The sequence below is a fragment of the Idiotropiscis lumnitzeri genome, chromosome 5 (genome assembly GCF_059441095.1).
Source record: "Idiotropiscis lumnitzeri isolate Australia: NSW breed Sydney's pygmy pipehorse chromosome 5, RoL_Ilum_1.0, whole genome shotgun sequence".
Taxonomy (NCBI): domain Eukaryota; kingdom Metazoa; phylum Chordata; class Actinopteri; order Syngnathiformes; family Syngnathidae; genus Idiotropiscis; species Idiotropiscis lumnitzeri.
The window spans coordinates 26,803,601-26,816,340 of NC_142395.1; the positions used below are offsets into that span (position 1 = coordinate 26,803,601).

At 41.3% G+C, this 12,740-nt stretch overlaps 1 protein-coding gene across 3 annotated transcripts in view; it reads left to right on the forward strand.

The window, feature by feature from the left end:
- LOC148337510 (uncharacterized) overlaps positions 1–12,467 on the forward strand; it is a 47,538-nt gene extending 35,071 nt beyond the window's left edge. The window contains exons 3-6 of one of the 3 annotated variants that reach the window (XM_088296702.1): positions 5,496–5,576; positions 5,680–5,786; positions 11,731–11,867; positions 11,955–12,467. In XM_088296702.1, the coding sequence (XP_088152828.1) occupies positions 5,496–5,576; positions 5,680–5,706 (108 nt within the window). In that variant the 3' untranslated portion in view covers positions 5,707–5,786; positions 11,731–11,867; positions 11,955–12,467. Of the gene's footprint in view, positions 1–5,495; positions 5,577–5,679; positions 5,787–11,730 lie in introns of all 3 variants that reach the window. The other 2 variants (XM_088296703.1, XM_088296701.1) reach the window with 2 other exon arrangements.
- The last annotated feature ends 273 nt before the right edge of the window (positions 12,468–12,740 follow it).

Sequence of the window (12,740 nt, forward strand, 5' to 3'; positions counted from 1 at the left end):
CCCCAGAGCCGCTCGCCCCCTTGGCTGAAGAGCCGAATCAGGCGGCGGCTGAACAGGTGACGTGACGCGAGCCACATCACATCTGAAACCTTTTGTTGGCTCAGGGGTTTTTTTTTTCTTTCTTGTCACACTTTGTGTGTCTTAAAATAAATTGTAATTTTATTTTGACAAATTTAGAATCTCATCTGCAAAAATACATATGATCAGTTTATGAAAATATATTGTATACCTAAAATGAATTTTTTTTTTTTTAAGACTTACTATTTCTGTCAACCCAACAGAGGGATCGTCTAATGCTATATTTTATGTCCAGACGCCTGCGGTTGCCATCGGCTGACCTCGCTCGGAGAGCTCAAAGTGAAAGATGCTGTTTTATGCTTTCACGCCGGCCCAAGTGCCGCAGTCTCAGGGCGAGCGACCTCATGCCGCCACCCCCCCCCGCGTGCTTGTAAAGTCAAGCGTGATGGAATCATGTCCACGTCGAGCTAAACTCGAATATCACATCGACATCAGGCAACTAAGCAGATAGAAAGGCCGCCTTCTTCTTTCGTTATTCATATTTTGTATGGCAAATAATTTGCATTATGTTCCTATAGTGTAAATATTATAAATAAAATAATAAAATTATATTTTATGAAATTATATATAATATAAATTCCTATAAAATTATAAAAATAATAAAAAATCTAAAATAATAATTAATGCTAAAAATATATGACCACTTTTGGAGGTTAGGAGAACAAAGATAATTTGAAACCACCTTAATTTCTTTAAAAAATTGTTGGTATTTTTGATCGGCCTTAAAAAATAGAAATTTCAAAGTGTGCCCCCTCTCCGCAACGCGCCCCCCCCCCCCCCCCCCAATCTGACTCTCACCAGGCCATTTTCATCAGCTGCTCTGATAGCCATGAATCTTGTCACTCATGTTTTTCATCAAGTCGTGTGCACGAAGCATGTGGCGACTCCCGTGTGTACTGGAGCGAACGCCGAGGCCCCACACAGTCCAAACCGAGCCGGGAGAACAACACAAACATGGCATCCGTGTGTCCATAAGATCAGGCTAGCGCTTGTGTACCAACATAGAAAAACAACAGGACTGAAACAGAAATGTCGTCGTCAAAAACGTCTGCAGTGCTCTGAAGCAACATTCATATTTTAGAAGCGAGTCGGCTTAACAAACAGGCAAAATCCACAACAGTGAGTACACTTGACGTAACATTTTTTACTTTTTTCTTTTTTGACTGACTTGAATTGTTGTCATTGTTCATGAGGTTTTGTGAGTAGTACAGGATTTTAGGAGCGGGGAAAATTTGTCACGGTGTGGTCCAAATGGTAAACGTCATTTTTTTCCCCCCCATTCTAGTGTGATTCGACGATGCCACTTGCTGTCATTACAAGTTTTCCTCTCATGCTTTGTCATCTTTCCTTTCCTTTACATTTTATTTAATTTTTTACCTTGAACTTGGACATTTTATTATATTTATTATATATTTATTTATTTTATTGAATTTTTCCCCTCTGCCAATGATACTGATATATATGATTTTTTTTTTTTTTTAATTTTCAATTTTTTTCATTTATTTTTTGGTCGTTCAGCACCAGCAACGTCTGTCTCTAAATACATAATCACATATGTCGGTCTTTAATTGGGTTTTAATTGCCCCAATCACTTCATTATCATGTGTATGATTAAGATAATTAAGCCAGTGTTAAATACTGAACTGTATTTAAAAAAAAAAAAAAAAAAAAAAGAAATGTCAAGTCATGAAGGATTCCCCTTCATTAGTTAATTAAATTAATTATGCGCAATTATAACCCAGGTGTAATTCCCACCTGCAATTTCACTTTCACATCATTAAAGAAAAATGGCAGCGCATGATGTCTTAATAGGTAATTGACCGAAATTTTTATTGCTATTTACATTTTAAAAGAAAAAAAAGCACTGTGCTTTTATTTTTAAATTAATGCATTAATATATTTTTACATTATAATTTTTTTTTTTTTTACAGTAAGTCTGAAGTTATTTCCTCACATTCATGTGCTCGCAGAGCCATTTTCACCCCCGAAATGGTAATCGGTCGTTTAGCATGGAGCCGAATTTGTAAAGTGACCATAATGTCGCTCCCTGATGAGAGCGAAACAGGTATTAGGTCCGTTTCACAGGAACCGTGGCATGAATGAGGTCAGCATGGGTTGAATCGACTTGAATCAATCAGCAGGGTTTGCCTTTATTGGAATTTAGCTTTTGAGCCGATAATCGCTTTAATACGGGACGCTGCTGCTGAGAGAGCTATCACACTTTCTAAAATCAGACGACAGCAGGCGCCTTCTATCCATATCTTTCCCTTCTCCATTTTGTGCGCGTGCGTGTGCGAAAGTCAGAGTCGGTTTTACTGTCACTACCTGTGAAATTGTATTCTGGAAGATGGATGCTTTCTCTTATATTCATGACACCCAGGGAAGCACATTCACCTCCAAAACTGTTTAATATGGATGCCGTGGAGGCGGACACGTGTACGTATACATTCATAAAGCCAAACGTCGCCACACATATACACTTGTGCTCCGGCGCACTTGCAGACACACACATTTTTCTTGCCCAAAAGACAATGCATGGCTGTTGTTTTGCTCCTGCTGATGATGAAGAGTGGTCGTGACAGTGCTGCTCTCAGTAGGCTTGATGCATTACAACTCAGAGCTGCCATGTTGCGTAAATTCTGTCTCTCCTCATTGAGAACATGGAGGCTTCTCATGTCGCAAGACACCAGTGCACTTTAACTTCCCTTCCCTGCGTACATTCATCTCTGGAGTTTTCTAATGACATTCGCATGTAGGCGAGTCATCCATTTTGATGGGGACCGTGGCGTCTCCTGTGTCGTTTTCTTTTTTTCTCTTTTTTTTTTTCAGCATCTCTGCTGAGTGCGTCTATCGGCACTTTTGTTCTCAGAGGTGTTCACGGTGCGGATGTCTTTGCGGCCTGAGACGTCTTGCAGGTGTTGACCGCTCGCAGGTGGGTGGGCGAGGGGTGGGACCAAAATATGGTCATGGCGATACATTTCAATTCAGACTCGAATATACCAACGACAGATGATGCTGAATAAGTGCGTGCGATTGTGCATAAGTGACACTCATAACGACGCACAAACTCTTTGCACCTCATCGTCGGACAAAACTAAACAAGGTTTTTGTTTTTTTTGTGGTTCTTTACTTGCAGCAGGTTTAACAACCCCCCATGACACCTTCCCAACCCGACACCTTCCCACCCCTAACAAACACAAAATCTGGGGAGGTCGGTTCCTGAAGGCCTTTTAGCAACCAGCAATAAATTAAAAAATAGTTTAATTAGCAAAATTATTAAAACAGTAATAGTGCATCATAGGTAAAATGACCTAAAAACAACAACAACAACAACAAAAATTATATATATATATATATATTTATATATATAAATATATATTTTTATGGACTATAAGGCGCACCTGTATATAAGACGGAGTAACTAAAATAAATAAATAAATAAATAAAATAATTCTTAAAACTTTACCTTTTACCACAGCAACAACTTGATGAAAACAAAACAGACCAAAGAGAGAGAAAAAAAATCAAGATTTATTTAGCATATTTTCTGAACTCTAGAGCGCCCCTACTGGTGAAAGAAAAATCCACAGAAAAGCCGCACTGCTGAATAAGCCGCATGGTTCAAAATCTAGGAAAAAAGTAGCATCTTATAGTCCGGAAAATACGGTAGTCAAATTTGACAAAAATATTGTACATGGTGATGTCATATGCTGATGCCTGCAATGATTTAAAAATATATATATAAATAGACAAATAAAAAAATCTACGGTTGCTACATTGTGTTATACGTTCTGATACATTAATAAATACTGGTTAGAATAAAATAAGCTGCATAAAATCGGATTAACTTTCTATTGAATATTGGCTGTTTTCGTTTACTGTCCTTAAGTGAGCATCCCCAGAGCAAAGCAGTCTCACAGCTATGAAGAAAAAAACTATTCCTCAGGCGCGTTTGCAACTCTTGATGCTCTGCAGCCTCCTTCCTGATGGAAGTAGCGTAAATAGTCTTGGTGACGGATGTGTGGAGTCCTTGCTGATGCAAGTGACCCTCACCCCTGGTCATACAAATACGGTACAGTGGAGACTGAGCTCTTGATAATGGAGACCACTTCTGCTTGGTTGTTTTCCTGTGGATTTAAATAATGTGATCTTCAGATTTATCCGTCCAATGTGACAGTTTCATTATTGAGAAGGACCGTCATGATGAGTCAGCATTGTGAGGAAACAGGTACTTAGTACAGAGCCCTGAGGAGCCCCAATGCCTTTGAGGATGATGGAAGCGGAAATGCCGTGAGATTATTATTAGTTGGGTGTGGATCTCTCCAAAATAGACATTTTTTATATATTTTTTTAATACATGCCTTTGAAATGAGTCAGACAATTCGAACGATTCGATTCGGCTCAATTTTATTAACTCTTTTTTTAATCAAAAAATACATTTCCGATTCTAATCATTGTTTTTTTTTTTTGTTACCCCACAAATTCTTATCTTGACATTTATGCTGTTTTCCCTGTACTTAGCCAGCACCTTCCTTCTGTCAGCATAAGGCCTCCAGAGTGCGTCTCACCACGCAGCCTCAAGTATTGACATCGCAGCACCGCAGGATGGGCAGCCGGGGATCCAAATATACAGAGCGTTCTCTTTTAAGAATATCTCCATGGAGAGGCTCCTGGAACACTCGGATTCATTCACGGCGCAGCTCTCTGTTGTCGAACTAAACTTAGGCACCGTGCCCCAGCTGCTGCTTATGTGCTGCCTTTGGTGAGGGCGGGGGGGAGGAATCACAGTGCGGAGAAACCTGGGTTCTGTTCAGAGGTGCACAGGAGAGGTTTTGTGTAATCCTATGCTAAATTCGGCATTAGATCTTTTTGGGGAGGTGTGTAAAACCAGTACGTTTTTCTTGTCTTTGCCTAAAAAAAAAAAAAAAATGGATAGCAAGCCATGGCTTTTCAGCTATCTCACCCTCAAGGCAAAATGTATGGGGCTGCTCGGCGGCATTACCTGTTCCTCGAGACGACTAACCCCCTCAAAGGATATCTGCACGGGGAATGCCTATGAGCAGAAATGGGGAAGGAGAAAGGGAGGTTTGGGATGGGGTTGAGGGTGACGGGAGCGAGCGGAAGGGGGGTTAGCGAATAGAAGCCGACGGGAGGGAGGTGTGGGGGGTGGGGGGGGGCGTATGTGTTCGATTGAAAGAATTTGGTCCTTGTGTTCTTTGTAGAACATTTAGCTTTGTAGCTTTGACCCTCCCTTGCCTCCTTTTACTCCCTCCCACCAACTGATTCGCAAGGTCCAGCTGATCTGCAGGCTATCGCCCGTCAGGCTTCCTTTTTTTTTTTTTTTTTTATGGTCTGCACATGCTTCCTAATACATATCTCCACTGTATGGCTTGTATATGTCCTCACTATTGCAACAGGCACACACTGAGGGAGGAGAGAGGCAACTAGGGAGCAAGCGAGAAAGAGAGAGAGACAGGAAGAAGGAGAGAGCGAGTAAGGTAGAGTCGGACTGAAATAGGAAATGGGAGGGGGAGTGCTTTTATATGTTAGTTACATGTTTATAATGCAGTGAAAAATATCAATGCATTTTTTTTTTTTAAGAATCACCCAAAGATGTCATATTGGTAGTGAACTCATCCAGGTAGCTGCAGTCAAAAGCCCCGAGCAGAACTCTCGACTTGTGCTCGGCAGACTGGAGGCGACCCGCGGTAAGTTATGGGCTTTCTTTTCTCTCCCTCTCCTTTTTCTTTTTTCTTTTTATTTTTTTCTCTCCCTCTCGACTGCCGCTGATTACGATGCTCCTGATTGATTGGTTAGAGGCGGTGGATTATCACGGGCCGCTCGTCACCAGGTAGCTGATGATGAGAGGAGGGGGGGGGGGTGAGGAGGAAGGAGGTGTGGGGGGAGATTGAGAGAGGGGGGGGCTGAGAGGGATGGAAATTAGATGAGCGTGGCCAATACTCGCATCGGCACATCAAACTAAGTCGCTCTCTGATTTCTCTGTTTGCTATGTCAGTGCTTATTTGGATGTTGTGTGTGTGCGTGTGTGTGTGTGGGGGTGTGTGTGTGTGTGTGTGTGGTTCAAAATGTCCACTTGTGTGCTTTTGCGCGTTTGTGTGGGGTCCCATTCGGCACACTTTGTCAGCTGGCTTTCCTCAGCGAAGGTGGTGTGTGCTGATGAGGTTGCGGGAAGGGGTTTACTGATGGGGGGGGGAGCCAGAGGGGCCTCCTCCTTTTTTTTTGTGAATATGCAGATGAGGGGCACGCGTTAACGGGAGGGGGCCCGACGCCAGCGAGCGTGTGTGCCACGCGTTCTACTGTTTATACATTCTCCGTTGGGAGCCTGATCCTCAACAGATTGCCGCCTCCCCGTGTGATCTTGCCACCGCTTTGTTTAGGGCTTTCTCGGACAACAAAAAAAATGGCGGAAGATGAACGCTGGCCGGAAAGCGGAGGGAATCAACTCACAGTTGCCGAGGGAGGAGGGTTAAAAAAAAAAATGGCAGATGTGCTTCAGGGCATATTTTCAAGTCGTTGACAAGATGTGATGATTGCTATTTTGTGCTTCGCCTCCTCCCTCTTTACCTCCCCAGACATTTTTCCGAGCCATTTGCATGTCAAAGCAGTTGAGGCCACTGCACAGATTAGGATGAGATGACATAATGATGTAATGAATTAAAAGCTCCTGTTTAAGATCTGCACTTTGCTGTCCTGGGAGGCGACGATAGGGGGGGGGGGGGGCACACGTGGCACACGTGGCATGTTTTCTTTTACGCTCATCTCTGAGATGCTGATTGAAATAACCTTTCCCTCTTGATTTGATTATATTACAAATGAGTTTGCGGCTAGTTTAATTGTATTTACATATTTTAGCTTTTTTTTTTTTTTCTTTTTACCCCATAATCATCCTTTTGATTACCACCGTCATCAATTGTACTACTTCAAGTACGTCGTTTTACAACTTGCAGTGTAAATTAGCCGGTTTAATTATTAACAAAATGATTGAATGAGTTAATTTTCATTTTTGTTCAAAAAAAAATTGGGTGATTGGAGAGTTTTTGATTTTGTCTTTTTTTGTGTGCTTAAACATTCATTTTAATTTATATGCATTTAGATGAAATATTTCCTTCCGGTATTGTGCAAATGCAATTGTGTGCATGATTTTATTTTTTTTTTCTCACGTCGTCACGACCTTTAGATCAGAGCAACAAACGGTGACTGTGTGCGGTACGCATAAAAACCTATCGGTCATCGATTGACGTGCATCGTTTTTTTAAAGCATCGTTTTGATGAAGCTAAAAAGATGAGTTGCGATGGAGAAACACACCTGCTCTGTGACAGGACCTGGAGCGTGGCACCCTTGTCATCGCTGCAACCTCCCTTTGAGGGGACCCCTCTGCCCTCACACACACACACACACCCCCACACACGCACACACACAGGCTTAAGTCCAGTCCTTGGGATATCCGCGATGTGGGCATCAAGAAGACTAGCTGAGGCGATTGATTTCTTTCAACTTCCCTCCTGTTCTCCTCGTTGGAGTGGTCTTGATGGTAGAATCAACTCGAGACCTTAATATCAATAGTTAATGACACCATACTGCTCCGGTGTCATTAAATGGAGAGCAATTATTAATTCATAGAGCGCCGACGTAAAACGAATGTCAACATATGCAGGTGTGGTGCGTCTACACAAAACAAGGATTGACACCGAAATGTCATGTGGTCCTACTGGTGAATTTGGAAAGCAAATGCATTCATTTATTCTCCCGCTTTTGGATTTGTGGCTGCAGAGCTCACGGACACGCACACGCACACGCACGTTCACACGCACGCTAAAACTCCATAGGGACTCCTCGCGCCTGCTCGCTCTTGCGCTGGTGAACACAGATTTTCACGTTGATTCTCTTATTTTTTTAACGCTCAAAAATTTATTCTCCCAATATATGTTTTGGATTCTAGGAAAATCAAGAAAATAATTAATTTCTTAAATGGAAATTTGGATAACATAAATAAATCTTTTTTTTTTTTTTTTAAATAATTTTCTTTTTATTGAAGAGCAACAACATAAATCTTTTTTTTTTTATAATTTTCTATTTATGAGCAACATTTCCTGACAAAGTGAAAAAAAACCCGAAAGTGTTGTCAAAGAAGAAAAATAATAAATTAATAAAGAAATTAAATTATTAAATAAATAATTAAAGCATTTTTGTTTAGTACTTGTTAAGGTATCTTAATAAAAAATAACAGTGGCATTTGATTATTCTTGTAGAATAAAACAAAAAAAAATCATGTGAATGATCCTTTTTTTAGTCCTGCATTGCGGAAATTTTGGGGAAAAAAATCGGCATTTATATAACAAATAATAAAAATCTATATATCGTACATATTTACAACGCCAAGCAGCCACAGCATACCGCGTGTGGCAACCGTACAATGTATAACGTGTAGGTGGACGTGAATGGCAACTTTTACATGAATAATTAATGTCGATACTATATCTTGAGATGTGAATGCGAAGAGCAAAAAAAAAAAAATATTCCGCCGCATTCAATGTCGCAAAAATAACTTCACCATCACTGAAAACATCTTTGACATTTCACTTGAAGTTTTCGGAAGTGGGCGCCTCCGTAATTTGCAACAACGGCTTTATTCAATTGAAATTGAAGGCTAATAACGGCATAGAGTCCAAAAAGTAGTCTTGATCACCGACTACACAAGCAACTTTCACCCCCCCCTCCCCCTCCTCTTCTCGTTGTTTTTAGCCCCGCCCCCTGCTGTGCCCTACAGAGCATGTGTATGTTTTAGCATCTTCCCGCAAGCTTGTCTTTCAAAGCGTCTTCGAAACGTATGAATGAATAGTTACCTCACTTTCGCTTTCATCTCCTCCGCTTGCCCAAAAACACAAGTTTGTGTGAGACTTGTGCCCCTTGAACTCCTGACCCCTACCGCTCTGGTCAGCAATTTTCCCCATTCTGCTCCTCTGGTTTCACTGTAGTCAACGACGAGGATCGGTGGGAAAAGGGATTATTGGTATTGATCTACCCGGGGGGATCATTAGGCATCACTATCAATTCGCAGCTCCTAGCGCACGGCACCAGCCTGTACGGACATTGCCAATTTGTCCCCATTAGAGGACCAGCTTTGTGGCTGTCGGCTGTGCGAGGCTTGCTTGGGCCTGGACGGAAAGCGGGCGTCATGTGACCAAGCGTTTTGCGCTCATCTAAGGATGTCCAGTAAATTCGTATGCTTGCAAATAAACTTTTAATTAAAATATCGAGAGTGGTTATTTACACATTTTTTAAAACTATTTGGATTTTGTACTTGTTCCACATAGTTCTATTATTTACCGAGAGGTAATTGGGACTGTAATAGAATACTTGAGTGAGGCTTATCCAGCCTGGCCCACTTATCTGTGTAAGCTGGCTGTTCTGGAGACTAAAGCTGTCGGATCCGGTCTTGCTGACGTTAACCCCCTGCCGAAGTCAGGTGTGAAGGGAGCAGCGCTGGCGTTTCTTCAACAATTTATTTGAATTTGATGTATCATGAGTTGATAAATCTCCTAGAAAAAAAAAGAGTATTTTTAAATAATTTGTTCTGCGTATTTCAGTCATACGTCATTTTTTAACTTGCTGCTACAATATCAATTCAATTAACAAAAAAAAATATTTTTTAATAATAATAATAATAATTTTATATATATTTTTTCGAGCCCACTCTGCTGTGAGCCTAACATTATGCAGGCCACGTGGCCTTTTCATATCAGAACAATTGCAAATTAATTTCACGTGTTAAAGCAGCTAAATGCAAAAAAAAAAATGTCTATTAAATAAAAATTTTTTAAAAATCACAATATTTCTTGATAATATGAATTTCTATCGTGAGCTTTGCCATCTGTTTCCAACTACCCAACTGGCACACATGCCAAAAAGCCAAAGAATCGGTGTTGACCGAGCGGTTAAGTGAACAGCAGGTGATTGTTTTTCTCACGCCCCTTGACCTCTCCTTGCCCTCCTTTCGGCTGGAGCCTACAAAATCTTAATCATGCAGAACGCAGACACCTCCCGCGCAGATTGTCGCACACATGCTCGGAACACTTGTTTACTAAACCATATAGTTGATCTAAGAAGAATCGGCGTGTATATATTCCAGTGTGAAGACACCGAGCGATCACAGAGCGACCGGGGTGCGAAGGCCATCAGATCTTTTAATCATCCTCAAAATGATCAAAAACATCTGAGCGAGCACTTTGCCCCCCCCTTTTTTTTTTTTTTTTTTTCTTCTTCTCCCGGTTCTGGCCCTGACTAGCGCAGACATTAACACCACATGAAGGCCGCGGTGGAAAACGCACTCCTCCCGTGCAGCACATGGGGCCCTCACAACCTGAGCTTTTTTTTTTTATTTTTTTTTGCATGTGAAAATCAAAGGCCCGGTGGTAATGACTTCAGTGTGGGCAAAGCGCAGAGATCCTTTTAGCCGCTATTCCCCCGTCAACATGCTGCTTTAACACATCCTTATTCACCGGCTTTTCATATGGCACTGCGCCGCGCTCCCACGCGAGGTCATTGACCACACCAGCGACATATGGAGCCAGCTAGTCACTTGCACCTCATCAAGTCAGACTGGAAATGGGAACATGCACGGGCGTAGGTAGAGATTTATTTATTTTATTTTATTTTCATTTATTGAAGATTGTCTAAATCATAGTATCTAATCAAAATGTGAGCTGTTGTTCTGTAAGCTTTTAAGGTGCTATTATGCCGGGCCACCAACAGAGGGCAGTGTGGCCTGACAGCCGGACAAGAGGCTTGATCACAAACAAGCAGACTTGAACGCACGTCTCCTGTATAAGGCGAGGAGATTATTTTTCATACTTTTAGAAAAAAAAAAAAATAATACATTTTTTTTTTTAGAAAATAATAATAAAAAAAATGTTAGATGTTATTGTTATTTGCTACATATTTTTTCGATCTAATTTCCAATCACTTTGTACATGCATTTTTTTTTTGCCGTATTTAGTTTGAATCTAAACGTCGAAGTGAATATGTCGCAAATTAACGTTAATCTGGAGTAAATGCATTAGATGCAAAAGCAAATGTGCCTTTGCTAAATGAAAAAGTCCATGTGGTTCATGGTTGTGGGCCATTTGGAGGCAGTGGAGGCAGGCAGTCTGGGAGTAATCAGATCAAAACAATAGTCTTTCATGATCCTTAAAAATGTACAAATGAAAAATAAACAGAACCCAGCAGGAGATATGCGCACTTTCGCTTCTGTGGATTTTTATTTAAAGCGGGGACCCACTGTTAGAACTACACGAGAATGTGCATATGTGTCGGCCTGCGTGTTTTTTTTTTTCTTTGTGAGCATGTAAGAATGTGTGTTTTTTAGGAGGGGAAAGAGGAGATGGATGGATGGGGGGAACTTCAGGGGCCCTGGGTGTTTTAATTATCCACTGCGCTGTCGTTTGGTCCGAGCTCACTATCTCTCCCTGGCTTTTATCCCGGTCTCATGATTCCAGTGCTACCTTTATCCCTAAGCCTTCAGCTCTTCTGGCCAAACAAAGAAAAAAGGGAGGACAAAGAAGAGGTTTTAATGCCGTAGCTATGCCACATTTACCATTAATATCCCTCAATCTCCCCCCTTTTTTATGTAGTGCACAGCAGAGTAACCTCAATAAAGTGACCCCAACGAGCTGTCGGGATGGAGGATCCTCTTGTACGAGGCTGCAGCTCTGGTGTAGTTCTGCTCAAAAGCTGAAGTCAAGTGCTGCCAGCGTCCTGAACAAGTGAGGTGAAGGAGCACATTTTTGATCTTTTTTTTTTTTTTTCCCCTCATCCTTTCACTCGTTCTCACTGCTCCTTTTTTTTTTTTTGTGAGATCATCGAAATGCCAAACGTTCCAGGAAGACCTCTTCTTTTTCTGTCGGTTCCCACTATGGGTTGACGAATGGCTTCTGTGCATGTGACCTTGAAAGATGGGACATTTTGTTGAGCATCCATGAGTAATATGTTCTATTTTTAGAACAACGTTGAACGGATCAAAAAACTTTCTCAATTTTTGTGTTCTCAATCAGAATCATATTCGTCGGCCAAGTATTTTTTTATTTGATTTTATTTTTTTTATCTCCTTGGTCGCTGACTCCAGCAGATTAGCCACTATAACAAAATGTGCATTTAGGCTCTAAATGCAATGTACGGAGAATTGTTATCCAATAGTGTGGTAATCCAAGAAAATGCTTTTTATAACAATATAACCGTTTGGGTTTATGGCTTCTTTTTAAAAATGATCGATGCCTGCTGCAGATGTTCACTTATTTTTCATTTTGATTGTATTTTTAAGCGCACCTAGAACATAAAGGCATGTATGTGCATATGTACTGTATTACCCGGATCCCGCTGCGTAGTGTGTGATTTGTTGACCGTACTATATCACCATGACAACATGCTTTTGATGTGGTTGCCTTTCTGACATACCCCGTTTTTTTTTTTTTGAGGGGGGGTATTTTTGGTCTAGCGCTTTGGTGAATTGCTTTACCTCTCGTTCAGTCAGCATGTCACATGGGGGAAGAAAAAAGGTGTTGGAAGGTGGCAAGGGAGGGGTCTGCATGGTAGGGGGGGGGCAGTATGAAGAATCTAATGGGCGTCTGGTCTGATTGTCCTCAGT